This window comes from Asterias rubens, chromosome 14 (genome assembly GCF_902459465.1).
Source record: "Asterias rubens chromosome 14, eAstRub1.3, whole genome shotgun sequence".
NCBI classification, from domain to species: domain Eukaryota; kingdom Metazoa; phylum Echinodermata; class Asteroidea; order Forcipulatida; family Asteriidae; genus Asterias; species Asterias rubens.
This window is the reverse complement of record NC_047075.1, coordinates 578,563-595,089: the sequence shown is the minus strand read 5'-3', so window position 1 is coordinate 595,089 and position 16,527 is coordinate 578,563. Positions and strand designations below refer to the sequence as shown.

The 16,527-nt window shown below is 39.9% G+C and overlaps 1 protein-coding gene across 1 annotated transcript; it reads left to right on the top strand.

Moving 5' to 3' along the window:
• The first annotated feature begins 660 nt into the window (after positions 1-660).
• On the top strand, positions 661-12,352 carry LOC117299426 (ADP-ribosylation factor 6). Its single transcript, XM_033782962.1, has 5 exons — positions 661-906; positions 6,784-6,962; positions 7,702-7,805; positions 9,332-9,530; positions 11,179-12,352. The coding sequence occupies exons 2-5, from the start codon at positions 6,881-6,883 to the stop codon at positions 11,319-11,321; spliced, it is 528 nt and encodes a 175-aa protein (XP_033638853.1). The 5' UTR covers positions 661-906; positions 6,784-6,880; the 3' UTR covers positions 11,322-12,352.
• Positions 12,353-16,527: the final 4,175 nt, after the last annotated feature.

The following is a 16,527-nucleotide window of genomic DNA, read 5'->3' as shown; positions in this document are numbered from 1 at the left end:
TATTTCGTCCTACGCCCGATAAGTTAAATCCAGTTAATTTAAAACAATAGTAAAATAATGTTTTCCCCGTGTTTATATAGTTTTTTTTTCAAAGAAAAAAGTTGTTTCGGCGCGCGACAATCAGAACCCCGTGGGTGGCGCTTGTAATTATCTGGATACCAGTTAATTTTCAGTATCAAACTCTACGCAAACCTTGTGCACCAACGTTACCGATCATGTACCAGAAGAACACCTGTTAACATTTTCCATTCATCAAAGATTGTTGCAGACAACACAACATATTTTCACCATTAAAGGATGTATTTTTTAAATTTCCAACATTAATTCCTGACAATCTTGTCACTCAAGCTGCAAAATGACACCCGCCGTGACACTATGCAATAAAAATAAATGATCGAACGAGGGTATAGGTAACGTCACCACGCCCTGGCCACTTTACTCTAAACAGTGTTGAGATAAATGAGCCAAAAGAAATAAAACCAGAATTGAAGCAAAATTTTGCTTTTAATTTTCATTATTAATTAAAAGACACACAATTAGGTAGTTATTTTGCAAATTAAGCCGTCAAAATTCTTTTGAATTTGGAATTATTGCAAATTATGAACTACTTTATTAGAGCGCATTGATATTGCCATATAGAGTGATTCAGTTCAACCGCCATCTATTGGCGAATAGGGAAAACCGGCAAACCCTTGAAAATTTCCACAAAAACCTTCGAAACTAGTAGTATTTCTCTATGTATTGTCACCAAAATGCATAGACGAACGTCGTAGTCATTCTTGTCCTTCTCACAAATGTTTCAAGTGATTTCAAATCGTTCTGAGGGTAAATTTGACGAGAACTTGTGTTATCCCGGAAGTTGGGCGTTACATTGTAAACTGCACAGAGCCATTGGCATTGTACATGGTGAGTACTGCAAACAGCATGGCGGGTCTGCTGTGCCATTTTGTACACATGTGTATTGGGTTGTGTTGTGTGTCATATGAAATGTGGGTTGAACTGTTCGTTGGGCGTGCAACATGTCAAACTAGAGAAAGTTAAAAACATTAGCTGTACATTTTCAAAGTCTTTATCATGTTGTTGAATGACTACTTGACTTTAATTGTAGTTCATACTTGTTTGTTTTTGTGTTGTGTGTGCATACTTGACTTCTGTTCATGATTTTGTGTTCTTTATTTATTTATTTTTATATTTTTATAACAATGATTAATGATGATTTTATATTAAATGTACTCAGTATGTTTCATTACAAAAATGCCAAATGATTCTTTCTGTAAAAATACAAACCATGGATTGTTACAATGTCTGATTGAATGAATGCTCTGCATAAACATTTTAATTTAAATAAATTAAAAAGAAATACAGTGAGCAAGCAAAAAACTTGACTCCCCTCACAAGAATCAGAATTATCACCCTCTTTGATGCGCCATCTTGTTCTTCAAACGGTCAGGTTTGTTTACTTAAAGGTTGCGTTGGCATCTGCGACTAGACTCTGCACTTGAACTTTACAAGTTCCACGCCCCTTTCGTAGTTCTAGCATGTCTAGCACCCTGTCTAGTCGCATGCGGCAACGAGTGTTTGAAACCAACAAATCTGTCCATTGGTATTTGCCATTTAGACCTTAGCCTAGGGAATTTTGTCTTATTCTTTCGGGCAGCGAGTGAACTATTGCAGAAGTTCAAGTTGACTATTTCTTAATGGTGGAATAGTTTAAAATAACTTGACCTTGTTGAAAATCCACTTCTTTTCAGTTCTAATCAAAGTCTCCTGTCATTCAAGTAATTAGTTGCGATAACGTAACCCTCCTGCCGACGGCGTAGCCGGAGGGTTACGAGTCATTCGCAATCGATTCAGGGTGAAATATTTTAGTCAACAGATTTGCTCATTTTTTTACCACTTTCAAAAATCATGACACAAATGCTATGAACACGAACTTAATCCTCAATATCTAATGAATAACATTCCAAAACACAATTGAGAAAATATTTTGAAAAAAAAGGAAAAAAACTTACCAGATCCCGGGAGCGAAACAGTCACAAATTTCCCAGGTTCTATTTTTGAACATGTCGCTGGTTACCAAGCGCTGACCCCAAGCGCTGAACCCAACCGCAGGTACCAGCCAATTGAATTGACGACCTGCCGACCGAGCCGCAGCCGAGTTTGACTAAACCATTCTGTAAAAGGGGTGTTACAATGGGTGCAGCTGCAGTGCGGCAGTGCGCTAGTGAGTGAACAGCGGGCATAGTAAACGGACAGCGCACACGCCCTGCCGCGCTGCTTTATAACACCCCTTTTACAGAATGGTTTAGTCCAACAGCAATGAACATCGGGAAGTCACAAAATGGCGAAGCGACAGGTTCAAAATAGAACCCGGGAAATTTGTGACTGTTTCGCTCCGGGATCTGGTAAGTTTTTGTACTTTTTTTTCAAAATACTTTCTCAATGTTGTTTTGAATGTTATTCATTAGATATTGAGGATTAAGGTCGTGTTCATAGAATTTGTGTCATGATTTTCGAAAGGGGTAAAAATTGAGCAAATCTGTTGACTAGCTGTCGAAATTGTACGTGTTTGACCATTTCGCACTGCACAGATTGCATGTGACTCGTAACCCTCCGGCTCCGCCGTCGGCAGGAGGGTTACGTTATCGCAACTATCAAGTAATTTAATTTCTTGCAACAGTCGTGGAGTCGTTTACATTTAATGTTTACATGTTTTCTGATGTAAAAATGTAGGCAGGACAATGTTGGATTGATTTGTAGGCTTGAAACACACCATTGTTATGAAGCAGAATAGGATAAACCAATGTTCAAAGTTTGGAAAGTCACAAATGTTCAGATTATTTCAACTAACAGTTAACACCCTGAACATCATGTCATGTACACGCTCATGATGTGCATGCAGTGTAGAATCATGGAGGTCGAAATAGATCCAATTTCAGTATGCTCAATTCAGAAACATAATAATTTGTTTATAACGGAAGCATGGATCTTCAGTTGACTTCAATGGACTCTTAGAGGTTATTAACTCATCGACAATGCAAATAAAATGTCAGCTAATGTTTGTTTTTTATTCAGCAGTCTCCTTTAACACTATAATCGCTGTGCTATTGACAGTTAATAACTGAGGACCAGTGAAAATTCAAATGGTCCAGCTTGCTATTAGTTCCGTGTTGAAACACACCCCAAACTAATATGAAATATGGACTAGTAGTGACAAACCTGATGGACCAGTGAAACTACAAGGTTGACATTGTCGTTTCACTGGTTGTATTCTTAAGGGCACACAATGGTAATTATCTTACATGTTGAACATTTTATCCTTGGAAATGGCTACTTTCTTTACAAAGGACTCTTCCCATATGAAGTGAAAATTTACATTTTTACGAGACACCAAAACCAAGACCGTGGTTACACACTCAGGAACTACATGAATTTCGTTCTCAAGGGGGCACAGCAGTTTTCCTCTGGTAAGGGACACTTCTGTGAGGAAAATGTAAATTTGCAAAGGCACCACAACAAAAGCACAGGGCACCACTGCAATTGCTATGGGTGCCGTTGGGTACATATTTAGAGGCTTGGTCATGTTGGTGTTGCAAATGTAAATGTCTTCTTTTTAGCTAGAGCTTTTGGTGTCAGTTGCCAGGGTTTCAAGGATTTTTCAAAACTATTGGGCATTCTGGACTCCATTTCAGAAGCTTGGTGTAAGCTTGCTAAATTGAAACAAGGTCCTTGGAATTTTTTCTGCTCAGTGTTTATCTTTGGTTTTAAAAGCCCTAGGATGCAATCTTGGTTTATTTGATGATAAAATGCCAGTAAACTCGCTACTGGACAAGTCCGCCAGTCTTGTGTGTTTCAATTGATTAATAATAAGCCTACCTCTCTGTGTATATCTTTTTAAAATAAACAAATGATGTTGAAATATTGATTTTGACTCTGATAAATCATTGCTGATAGGTGCCTGCAGTGGGTTATTTCGTGGCCTGCACCAGTGCACTTTAACATAGTTTGGAACAGTCCTCGTCGCGTTTGACTGGCATCTGGCCAAAGAACAACAATTAAGGGCGAACGCTGCCACATGCAGGCCTGATACTTCACGGAGGCAACGTAGGGCATTGCCTCCATGCCCCTGGTCAATGTCGTCATGCCCTTAAAAGGCTTCAGTAGAAGTTTACAATTGCCTCAAAGGGTACCCTTTTACTAAGGAGAAAATGCCTTGGTGCCCTTGCCCTTGAAAAAATGAAGCACGCCATGTCAGGCCTGTATGCTTCGTTTTTGAAAGGGCAAGGGCACCAAGGCATTTTCTCCTTGGTAAAGGACACGTTATGAGGAAATTGTCAATTTCTACTGTGCATTTCAAGGGCACCAAGGCAATGACCAGGGGGCATGAAGTATTAGTCCTGCCATGTACTGTACTTTTTGTTGTTAAACTTGGCAAGCCTCGTTAACAGCTTGTGGTAGATTCACTTACACAGTAAACAGCATTTCCTTTTTCCCCATGGAGTTGGAAGTTAACGCTTCATAGTTAAAGCAACAACTAATTTGTTTTTAGGAATCTAGACACTCGTATGATGACTAACATTGCAGGATATCATTCATTTACGTCATGATTGGTGGCTGACGTAAACGGTTTGTCTCCTGCACATAAATACTGCGTCGAATCACTCCTTCACTCATTCAATCACAAGATTTGCTCTTCCAGGAAGGGATAGTAATGTAAATTTTTGTTATGGGAAGAAGTTTGCTAGGAATGATCGAACAATCTTAGGGATTGTGTTATGGGTAAGTGGAGATGTTGAAGAGGAAATGTGTACTGATCCATTTGTTTATTTTAAGGATGTTGAAATAACATACATAAGTTCAAGATGGTCATGTTTCTCATTAAAGCAATTGGACACTTTCGGTAAACAGTATTGTCTAGCTCACACTTCGTGTATCACAACTTATATTATATAAAATAACAAACCTGTGAAAATTTAGGCTCAATTGGTCATCGGAGTCGGGAGAAAATAACAGGAAAACCCACCATTGTTTCCGCACGTTTCGCGGTGTCATTACATGTGTTTAAAATAAATCCGTAATTCTCGATATTTAGAATTGATATTATTTTAATGTTTTCTCAAAAAGTAAAGCATTTCATGGAGTAATATTTCAAGAGAAGTCTTTCGCCATTACCTTCTGTAAACCCTGTAAGTTATTTGTAAATCTTTTAATTTTTGTTCTGTTCCGAAAGTGTCCAATGGCTTTAAGTTTTTAAAGAGTGCCAAATACTTGTTGGTTTCATTGAATAAATTTGTAACCAGTTAATGACGGAAGAAATGGGATGTCACGCACAAACGCTTAAAAAAAATATAAACTTGCAATACTAGATTGTAAGCGTGGGGTGCCCATTGTGTAGCTTGCACGGTGCATGCACTCACATAGGCATACTGCGCTGCTTTGTTTCCCTGTTCAAAGAGGGACAGAATTTAAACATGTTCCCCTTTTTTCAGTGGTTATTGTATCATTGGTTCCAGACATATGACCATTTATTGTACAAACAAGGATATGAGTATGTTATTTTAATTTGTATTCTTCACAAATCACATTGCACGTTGAGGGTGTAGTCAAATGAATACAAAGTTCAGTTTATGTTTAAGTGTTTAATTTCACTGAAAGCATGTAAAATGCAAAATGGATTGTTTTTAGAGTGTCAGTTTCTTAACGCTGTTCAACGCCTAGTATGTATTTATGCATGCAGAAAGCCACTGCTCATTTTGTTCCTGGGTGATTTTTGTATTTGAATAATTTGAAATTCTGAATCGCTTTGTTTGGCAAAGGAACAGGAAACTGGTATTAAACTTTGAGTTTGGGGACCCGCCCAAACCTGTCCTTTTATTTAGTTTGAACTTTCATACTGCATTTTATTTTCACACAAGGCATGCCTTTAGGGTATGAACAATTCAGATGGTGTATATTCAAAACTAGCTAGGCCAATGTTTTAAATCACCCGTGCATGGAATTACACGGCTCTTCCACACAGAGTGCATGGCTTATGTTGACCTGGGCCAAGTGTAATAAAGCTGTTAAGCAGAAAATACTGCTTAACAAATTCTATGCTAGACAAAAAATGGGTGGGGCACGCACCAGTCACAGCAATGTAAATTGTTGGTGTATTTACATGTGACATTGGTTATGGCTGCTGGCTGCTGTTAATGGACCTCACGTTTTACTTGGTCCATTAACAGCGGCCAGCCAATAACCGGTCATTACCACACACTGAAGACCGGCTCCCTACACTGTTATTCCCTATTTATAATAGGGATGCTTTTAAACAGTGAACTAGCTAGCTGGACCACTTAGAGTGACTATTGACTGACCAGTCCTGAGGTATTTTAGATGGTATTTGCCCAGTGCACCACTGTTAAGGGAGAGCACTGTTTCCTATCTCTAGTAGTCATAGATTTATAAGTCCTTGTAGGCCTAGATTTACGGCTATTTCATTATGAACATGTGGGTTACCATTATATATTTTCTTTACATTGAACGTAGAAAAGGAATATTGGTGGTTGTGTCTTTAGATAAGTTTGAAGTTCCATCATCAATAGACTGTTTCGTTATTAATTATGAGGCTTCAACGGAAAATATGAAAGACTGTTCCAAACAAAAGTGTAAATGTTCACAGAGTAAAGATAACCTTGATTTTTTTTAAGTGGCAAAGGAAAACAACTAGTGAAACCAAATGTTTATATTAATGGAGTCAACCTCTAACCTTTCAATACCATTTTATCTTCCTGATTAATCCAGGTGTAAGCGTTTCACCTTAAAGGCGTTGCCGTGATCCGGCTCTAGAACTTTATATTCAATTAAACGAGGAGGCTAGCTCAACCTAAACACTTCCAAGATGGGGAAAATGTTATCGAAGATCTTCGGCAAGACTGAGATGAGAATTCTCATGCTTGGCCTGGATGCAGCGGGAAAAACAAGTATCCTTTGAGATGTTCAACTTTCTTAAATAATTGTAAACTGATTTGAAGCTATGCTTTGTGTGGGTGATAGGAAGTATAACTGTTACTGGTAAATCTGCATGGCAACTGAAGCCCTTCCAGTTTTCACACTGTAAAGCCCGGTTCATACTTCCTGCGAATGCAAATGCGATACGAATGTTGACATCACAAATTCGCAAAGATAATTCGCAGCAGTTGAGTTGTACTCAACTCTCTTGCGAATATCACAGCGAAAACAGAGCTGTGACGCCAATTTACGTCAAATTTGCATCGCATTCGCAGGAAGTATGAACCTTGCTTAACTCTTACATCTGTGGAAAACAGCACTGTGGAGGCACTTTCACACTGTGTCCCTATTCCACAGGGTTCCGGCTGCATGTTTTCAAGAATACCCAAGGGTTTTATTGCTTACCTCCCCCCCCCCCCCTTGGAGCATGGGTGGTTTTTCCCCATGGTATGCCAATGGACCCTTTTCATAAAATATGTAAATTGCACAAAGTGCATGTACAGTAACATTTTGGTTGGCAACCTATGGTGTTTGTCAACCAATAGGGTCTGTACGCTTGCGTGAATGTAATTAGCATGTTTCATGAAAAGAGTCCATTTAGCGATCTAAGTGTGAAAAGGCCTGCCGTTACTCCCCTAGTGTTATAGATGCTTACTGTATATCATTTTGAAACAATTTGGGTTTATTTTTCTTAACAATCCACCTTCTCAGCTATTTTGTACAAATTAAAACTGGGTCAGTCGGTAACAACGATACCCACAGTGGGATTCAATGTAGAAACAGTAACGTACAAGAGCACCAAGTTTAATGTATGGGTAAGTACTTTTGTCTTGTTTTCTATGAAGCTACTGAGCTTGCCCTGTGGCTAGTAGTATTCTAGGGGCCTTTTCCAAACCCTGGGTTGGGCTCTGGCTCTGGCTCTGACTTGGGCTCCGGCTCCCACTTGGGCTTCAGCTCTCACTTGGGCTTCAGCTCTCACTTGGGCTTCAGCTCTCACTTGGGCTTCAGCTCTCACTTGGGCTTTAGCTCTCACTTGGGCTTCAGCTCTGACTTGGGCTCCGGCTCCCACTTGGGCTCCGGTTCCCACTTGGGCTTCAGCTCTCACTGGGGCTTCAGCTCTCACTTGGGCTCCGGCTCCCACTTGGGCTCCGGCTCCCACTTGGGCTCCGGTTCCCACTGGGGCTTCAGCTCTCACTGGGGCTTCAGCTCTCACTTGGGCTTCAGCTCTGACTTGGGCTCTGGCTCCCACTTGGGCTCCGGTTCCCACTTGGGCTCCGGTTCCCACTTGGGCTTCAGCTCTCACTTGGGCTTCAGCTCTCACTTGGGCTTCTGCTCTCATTTGGGCTTCAGCTCTCACTTGGACTTCAGCTCTCACTTGGGCTTCAGCTCTCACTTGGGCTTCAGCTCTCACTTGGGCTTCAGCTCTCACTTGAGGTCTTGCTCTCACTGTGGCTTCGGCTTCCACTTTGGCTCCCACTCTGTCATCGATTTAGTATTATAGACTCCATGCACGCCTATCTTTATCGGAGTTTAAATCGTGCGTTTTTTAGAGGTTCATTTTACGTTTTGAAATCAAGACCCCCTTGCATAATGTGAAATGCTACCATGCTAAAGTCACGCGCCCGTTTTTACCCACATAGTACAGCTATCTATTCAATGATCCGTCTCCTTTTGGCCTTGGGAGTTCCCTCTTTTTGAGAGAGGGTCCTACAAGGGCCATACAAGCGCTCTGAAGTTTTTAACAAGTAGCACGCAAAGTAGTCACCCTTGTAAGCTTATCAGCATTGTTTGTCAGTCCATCCCTACCAGGGGTTAGTGACGAGAGGTATCGATACGACGCGCTGTCCATGGGAGCGAGGCTGCTTCTGTCTCATTTTGAACCCTTTAAACTTGTGTACCTAAAATCCAAGATGTCTTCTCATTGGTTAAGTTTTCTTATCTTTAATAGGATGTAGGAGGGCAGGATAAGATTCGACCTCTCTGGCGGCATTACTACACTGGTACACAGGGTCTTATATTTGTTGTAGACTGTGCCGATAGGGACTGGCTGCTCTTTGATTGTCTTATTTGTTCTGTTGTAGCGCTTTGCATCTGTTGGAGAAGGCACTTTACTAAATGCTGTTATTATTGTTCTTCTATTTGATAGGATGTAGGAGGGCAGGACAAGATCCGACCTCTCTGGCGGCATTACTACACTGGTACACAGGGTCTTATATTTGTTGTAGACTGTGCCGATAGGGACTGGCTGCTCTGTGATTGTCTTATTTGTTCTGTTGTAGCGCTTTGCATCTGTTGGAGAAGGCACTTTACTAAATGCTGTTATTATTCTTCTATTTGATAGGATGTAGGAGGGCAGGACAAGATCCGACCTCTCTGGCGGCATTACTACACTGGTACACAGGGTCTTATATTTGTTGTAGACTGTGCCGATAGGGATCGGATAGACGAAGCCAGGCAAGAACTCCACCGTATAATTAACGACAGAGAAATGAAAGAAGCTATCATCTTAATATTTGCCAATAAACAAGATTTACCAGACGGTGAGTTAAAGCTGTTTTCCTTTTCATCTGGGCCCAATTTCATGGCTCTGCTTACCGTAAGCACAGAATCGACGCTTACGGAAGCAGGGAATTCTGTGCACACGGCAAGCGTATTTCACTGGTTAGCAGTGAATTTTGGCTTCTGAGCGTGCGTTCTCCACGATACTAAGCATTCCGCGCTTACAAGGCGTGTGCAGAAATTCGGCGCTTGCATGTAAGCGGGAAATCGTGGTCGTAAGCGCAGAATTTGGGGGTAAGCAGAGCCATGAAATGGGGCCCAGGGCCCTATTTCTTAGGCCATTATGAGGTATGGTGGACACAATACTAGGACACTATTTGGTTTGGGTAAATTTGTCTGTATACACCCAAACCAAACAGATGATGATGTCCGCCATATCTCAAAATAAATAATGGCTCAGCCGCTCTGCAAGTGGCGAATTTCTGCGCTAGCAGTGTAAGCAAAGAATGCCTAGTAATGTGGAGTACGATTGTGCACCAGCACAAATTCCCTGCTTACCCATGAATAATGCTTGACATAAGCACTAATTTTTTACTTGTGGTAAAACAGAACCATAAAATTGGGCCCAGATTTGGTCGATTTCCGAGAATGGTGATCGTAAGCATAGAATTTGACAATAAGCAGAGCCATGAAACTCGGTCCAGATGACATCATTCTGAAAAAAATGGGCATGTACATTTGTGTACAGGGATGTTTTGGTTCATAAAAAAGCAAACTCTTCCTTCGGGCTGTTCAAAGCTGTTCAGTTGGTGTGGAATGGAATGCAGTCGTGAAATAAGGTTTTCAATTAGGCGTTAAGCACAGTCTAAGGATCTAGCAGGGAATATCGGATTCGACATTCGTGGCCCATTGTTGGATAGTTATTTGATTGTTCAGATTGAAAGAGGATTATGGGATAATCTCAGTCTTAAGGAGGGGCTGGATACCCCCTCACCCAGTCTGATTTGGGGGATAATCTGAAGATTAGCTGAAGAATTGACCAATTGTAAAATGGCTGCTCTGAGTCCCAAATGTCTCTTGGTTGAATTGCTCTGTATCTGTTGCTTCAGAACTAGAACAACTTACTATGTTTATCTGGGAAACCAGTCATATATATGCATTGTATTGTATTTTATCTGGAATCTTGTTTCTTTTAAGCAATGTCCTTTTGTACTTATTTCCTTGGTAGGTCCAGGGTTCTATGCACAGCTTAAAACTTTGTTTTAGATTAGGTTATTGTAGTTTATTGTTCATTTTGAATTGTAGGATACTTTGTTAAAAAGTAATGTGGGCCTTTATTTGTTCTATCATGTTTATGTTTTATCTGTCGCTTATGCGCTTTAGAAAAACTTTAAAAAAATTATTATTATTAAATTTACCATAGTTCGTGGCCAGACATTTCAACCCAAGCTTTGTTAGCTTTTGACAAAGACTCTATTAAGGTCGAAACGTCAGGACATGTTTTTTTATTGGTTTAAACCATAGGTCCTTTTAGTTGGTATGCAGTTTTTAACTCCTAGTTCTATTTTCTCAAATTTACAAACATCATGTGAGAGTTTTTAACACCAAACATAAACAAAATCTTTAAATATCCTTAAATCTGTAGTATTTAAAGTGTGTTTGTTGTATATCTTCAAATCTCGTTTACAGCGATGAGACCACATGAGATCCAAGAGAAGCTGGGACTAACACGAATCCGCGACCGAAACTGGTACGTCCAACCATCATGCGCGACGTCAGGTGACGGACTTTACGAGGGACTTACGTGGTTGACTTCCAATGCCAAATCTTAACAAAAGTTGGCCCATTTTCTACTTCTGTATGTAGTGTATACTTTATGTACGGACCCTTATGTTTTCCTCTCTTCATTTTACTTGCATTTAAATGTTGATCTGAAACAACCGGGGTGTGAGTTTGAACGGGGCGTTGACGGCGCCCCGCAATGTCCCGAACGTTTTGGTTTTAAAATCCCACCTGTTGATGAGGGGACTTTGTGCCAGTAGGGAGGAGCAGAGTAAGGGAGGGGGCGGGGTGTTTTAGCCAAGCTGTAGTTGAGAGTTTATTCAAATCTGAAATCAGCTGCAAGTGGTCACTAAGCTTCTGAACTTCAGGGAGAATTGCAAAGTTCCAATACAACTTGACATGTTCTTCTTAGAAAGCCAGTTGAAAATTGCGGAAAAGAGTGGAGTTCAAGTACTGTGATGTAATTTTGCAGCTTGGAATACTTTGCCATTCATTCAGGAATACAGGAGTCCAGGGGTCGATTTCACAAAGATAGTCCAAGGTAGTCCTAATAGGACTAGTCCAAGGTAGTCCTAACTTAGGACTCTAGTCTTTAGGAGTTAAGGCTAGTCCTTAGGTAGGATGAGTAACTCGTCCTAACACAGACAAGATTAGTCTTAACTCTTTGTGAAATCCACTCTTGGGACATTTCATCCTTTTTGATTGGTCGTGAGGAAATCCAGTCAAAAGAGGGCGCTATCGCCTACTCATTTGTTCCCTTATTCAAAACTACAGTGGATGAAATTGATCGGTCAGACAGTAGGAGGGTTGAGGTAAAACTATGAGCTGAAACAGGTTGTGATGAGGTGCCAGTCTCTCAGAGATAGTTTCTCTCACTATCAATGTTCTTTCTTTTGATACAATTATTGGTTGCACCCCACCCTTTTTCCTGCCCTTCCCCACTCCAGTGACATGTCTCCTCCTGCCCCTTTCCTGCCCCTTTCCCACCCCTAGTGACTTGTGCCCATTGCTCTGGGCAAGAACTATTTACCATGGGAACCTCATACATAACAGTTATGTGCACAGTTAAGATGTTTCCATTAACAAAATTAATCATAATCTAGATACGGAGCACGAAAAAGGAAATAATATATTATGGGTTTGATCCCTGGCTATATACCATATTGAATATGACGTCACCGGTTCAATATCTGCCCTACAAGATGGCGTGTGCAAGCGTGTGTGTGTGTGTGTGCATGCATGTGCCGTAGAAATCAAACCGGGAACGCTGCGTGCTGCGTGTTTCTTTGATGTACGCGTATAGACGCGCATATGGTTTGCCCTACAAGATGGCGACTTTCATAGCAGCAAAGGGGTTATTCAATACGGTCTATACAGCAGTTACAGGTTGAATGGCTTCCAACTGCACACCCAAACAAAGACATTGACATAATAGGAAGAGCGCTAACGTTAGGGCTAGATAGCTCAGTTGGTAGAGCACCTGCACATCAATCTGAAGGTTGCAGGTTCACATTCCACTCAAATTTTCTTCGTTCAACCCAAACTTCTGTCAAATTTTCCCAGTCAGTTTCCCTTTTGGTTTGTGAGAAAACATAAACGGAACTTAAAACTCGCGAGAAAACTGAATGAAATGAGCCCCGTTTTCAATCTGTTATACTCGGACAGAAATGCCTTCTCTCTGTTGACTCAATAATGGTTAAAGTTGTTCCCCTGTTGGCTTGGGGCTCTGGGTACTTGTCAGTGAGACGTGATGCCAGTATGAGAGGGGGGGGGGGGGGGGGGAAATGCTAGAAATTTTCAGCAAGTTGGTAAACGTACAAGCAGTGGATTTTGTTGGATTTCAGAATTTCTGGGCTTTGGTGTGTAAAAGGATTATACTGTACATAGTAATAATTTTACCGATGAAAGTTTTTTTTTTTACATTATTTTCATTGTTTATCTTGAAATTTGTTTATCATAATTTTTGTAAAGTTTTTTTTTCTTTTATTTTAATGGTGTGGCAACAAAAGTATACATGGATTATTGGCTAGTGATGAATTGAGAGAGTGAACGAAAAATGCTGTAAAAGAAAGCCCAAGCGAAGACACAAAGATTCATAAACAAAAATCAAAAACTTTTTTTATATCTTCTTTCAACCAGCTAAAGTGTGGACCAATTTACACTTTAAGGTAGGGTATACCGTTGGTAGTTAAGGCCCGGTCACACAGGCCTTGATAACGAGAGCGAGAAGGTTAAAAATGCGTTATCGTTATCGTTTTCGTTATCGCTGCAGTGTGAGTCGGCCTTTACTCTAAAAATTAATGACCGAAAAAAAAAAAAATTGGTAAGAAGCACTGCTGCAGTGTTTCTACCAAGCAGTGTGTTTACCAATCTATAGCCGTGTTAGCATTGGACTTTTGGGCATGGTAATTAACCGGCTCGGTAAGTTAACTTTTAAGTTGACCATTTTAAATCCAATGCTAACACGGCATATGACCCTACCTTTAATGGATTAATCTACTAACATGTCGTTTAAGATACAAAATCCCGATTTCAGATGGAAAATATTGCATTAACTATGCACCAGCAGAGAACCAGCCAAAAGTATATGTACATTGTATGACATTTTGGCTGGTAGCCTGTTTTTTTTAAGCAAGAGTTTTTCATAGCTTTGAAAGTTACTGTTTTAAGCAGCCATATGAAATTGCGTCAAAGACGGGAAAAAGATGCTCCGATAAAATGAATTGTTTTCTTCCAACAACAGCTGATATGTTAACAATGAATTTATATATCTCCATGGCAACTAATATATCTTCTCTTTTTCTCTGATGTTTTCATTATCCTTATGTAAATGTGACTGTATTATAGTATTATACAAAAAAGTAGTTTTAATATTCATTAGTTATTTTGGGTTTTTTATACTATGGTTATAAGGCACGTGCACAGACAAAACAAGCTGATCTTAGGCATTTTTCATTGTGCTGTTTGCCATGGAGTTCTGACCTTTTGACCCATAGAATCTTGTGCTTAACAGAGTGCTGTAAGCGTGGAATTCATTGTTATGCATTGCCATTTGGCCCTGATTTTAGCCCAATTTGACGGTGTCATTGGCCAGGGAGTTCTGCGCTTACGCCCCCTGTATACAGGGCCATTTGCTCCTGGTTTGAGCCCAATTTGTTGGTGACATTTGCCACAGAATTCTGGGCATTTAGGGCAGTAGTTTTGTAAGCAGTTGGCCCAGAGTTACCAAAAACCAGCATTCTAAATGTTAGACCAGGTCCCATTTCATAGAGATGCCTAAGCAGAAATTATTGCTTAACATTCTTTTGCTTAGTAAAAATAAGTAGGATACCAGTCACAATTTGTACATGGTAGTTTGGCAAGTATTACCGGTAAGCATAATTTGGTTGTGCTAAGCAACTTTCAAGCTTAAGCAGCTCTATGAAGTTGGGCCCAGGAAGTATCCAGATATTGTTTCAGAAATTAGCCAAATCCAGAGCAGCAATATTCTTAGATGAAAACTAAAGCAGTGGTTAGGAGAAAAAAGTCGCACAAATAGTACATTCTACCCAAAGATTATAGATTGCCAAAGTCACAAGATGGGGAACTGGACCTTTATCTATAGACCCTTCGCATAAAGAGAGACGCTACTGGGGCGCTGAGGTTACGCGCACATTTTTATGTACAAAGAATAGCTATGTCTATGATTTGCCTTCTTTGGTCCTAGTGAGGGCGTTTTTTGGCTTCAGTGCGTGCGCTTTGGAGAGTGTGACATCATGAAATACTCATGGGCGCCATTTCAGCAAGCAAATATTTGGTTATTCATTAATACTATGGTAATTGTCTACTCTTATCTATAGAAGCATTAAAAGAGTTGCTTACTGAAATGGTGTCCAGTACATATTTCAGAAAGCAAAAGTTTTGTTATTCATTGATAGCAATGGTCTTTGTCTGCACTAACCTATACACCTCTCTTAATATTTATGCATGAGGTCATAATTCTTACCCAAAATGAGGCTATGGGCGCACGTCCGCCACCACTCTCAGTGGCTGTGCCCATCGCCTCGTTTTGGGTTAGCATTGTGACGTACCCCATGCATAAATATTAAGAGAAGCGTATAGTTGTATTAAAAGAAGTGCTTACTAAAATGGCGTCTTGAGTTCCCCATCTTGTGGCTTCGGTGCTCAATCATTTTTGATTCTACCTTAAAATCCTTACAAAAACCTTACAAAATGTTATAAGTGGCTGCAGTGATTTGATTCAAGTCGGCTGTTTTTATTTTGAGAATGTACATTTCTGTTCACAGTATTTTGTAATATTGCATTTTTGAATGACTATTCTTAACCCATACATATATTTAACATGACTTACCTTAACAAATATTGTTGATGAATTTTATGCAGATTTTGATCGTTATGAATTTGCATCTCTCACATCTGAATTTTCCCGATTTATCTGAGAGTTTTGCGTACTTTCATTGTTTGATTGGTTGGTAGATGTTTTCTAATTTGTCCATGGTCCATTGTCTGGGATTTTAAAGAAATACCAAAACAGTGTCTTTAGAAAGAAGCAAGTTATTTAAAACTGACCTATTCTTTGGCTTAATCTTGGATTAGAGACGCTAGTTTTTGTGTTAGTCTCAGTTAGAGGGCACAATAGTTTCTGAGCTTGGCCCAATTTCATAAAGCTGTTAAGCAGAAAAAGTCTGCTTAGCAAACTTCTAAGCTTAGCAAGAAATTACTGGGGTACCAGTCACAGCAGTTGTAATGGTATGGTATTCTGGCTATTAACCTATTTTTGCTAAGCAAAAGTTTTTGTGCTAATGGGCTTTATGGAGTTGGGCCCTGTCCATACAAGTTTTAAACAAACCACCACCTGACATTTGCCGGTTAGCAATGAAATTTGTTGGCAACTGAAATGCTAAGCAAGTTTTGGATGTTGGGTTAACGTTCATAGCTCAACAAGGGAAGAGGTTAAACCTGGTTTAAATCATCAGAGTACACAGTTCATTGCTAACTTAACACTTTAAACCAGTTTATTTATAACTCAAGTTAATGTATTTATTAACTAAGATAACTTGGTTTATGTTACCACCTCTGCACACACAAACTTGTATGCATTTTTAAACCTAATTATAACGGAGTGGTTTCACAATTTTTCTTTGATCTCGGTATAATAAGAGGATATTTAAAAAAAAAAGTGATTCAATAATTAATATTAATAGAACAAAATGATCGGCTTAATTAAAAACTTGTAAAATAAAAAAGAATGATTGC

What these genes read in the sequence shown, in the direction of transcription:
- LOC117299426 (XM_033782962.1), top strand. Translation starts at nt 6,881, where the DNA reads ATGGGGAAAATGTTATCGAAGATCTTCGGCAAGACTGAGATGAGAATT. An exon ending in GGATGCAGCGGGAAAAACAA is followed by an intron (nt 6,963 to 7,701) that starts GTATCCTTTGAG and finishes CCACCTTCTCAG; the next exon opens with CTATTTTGTACAAATTAAAA. An exon ending in TAAACAAGATTTACCAGACG is followed by an intron (nt 9,531 to 11,178) that starts GTGAGTTAAAGC and finishes TCTCGTTTACAG; the next exon opens with CGATGAGACCACATGAGATC.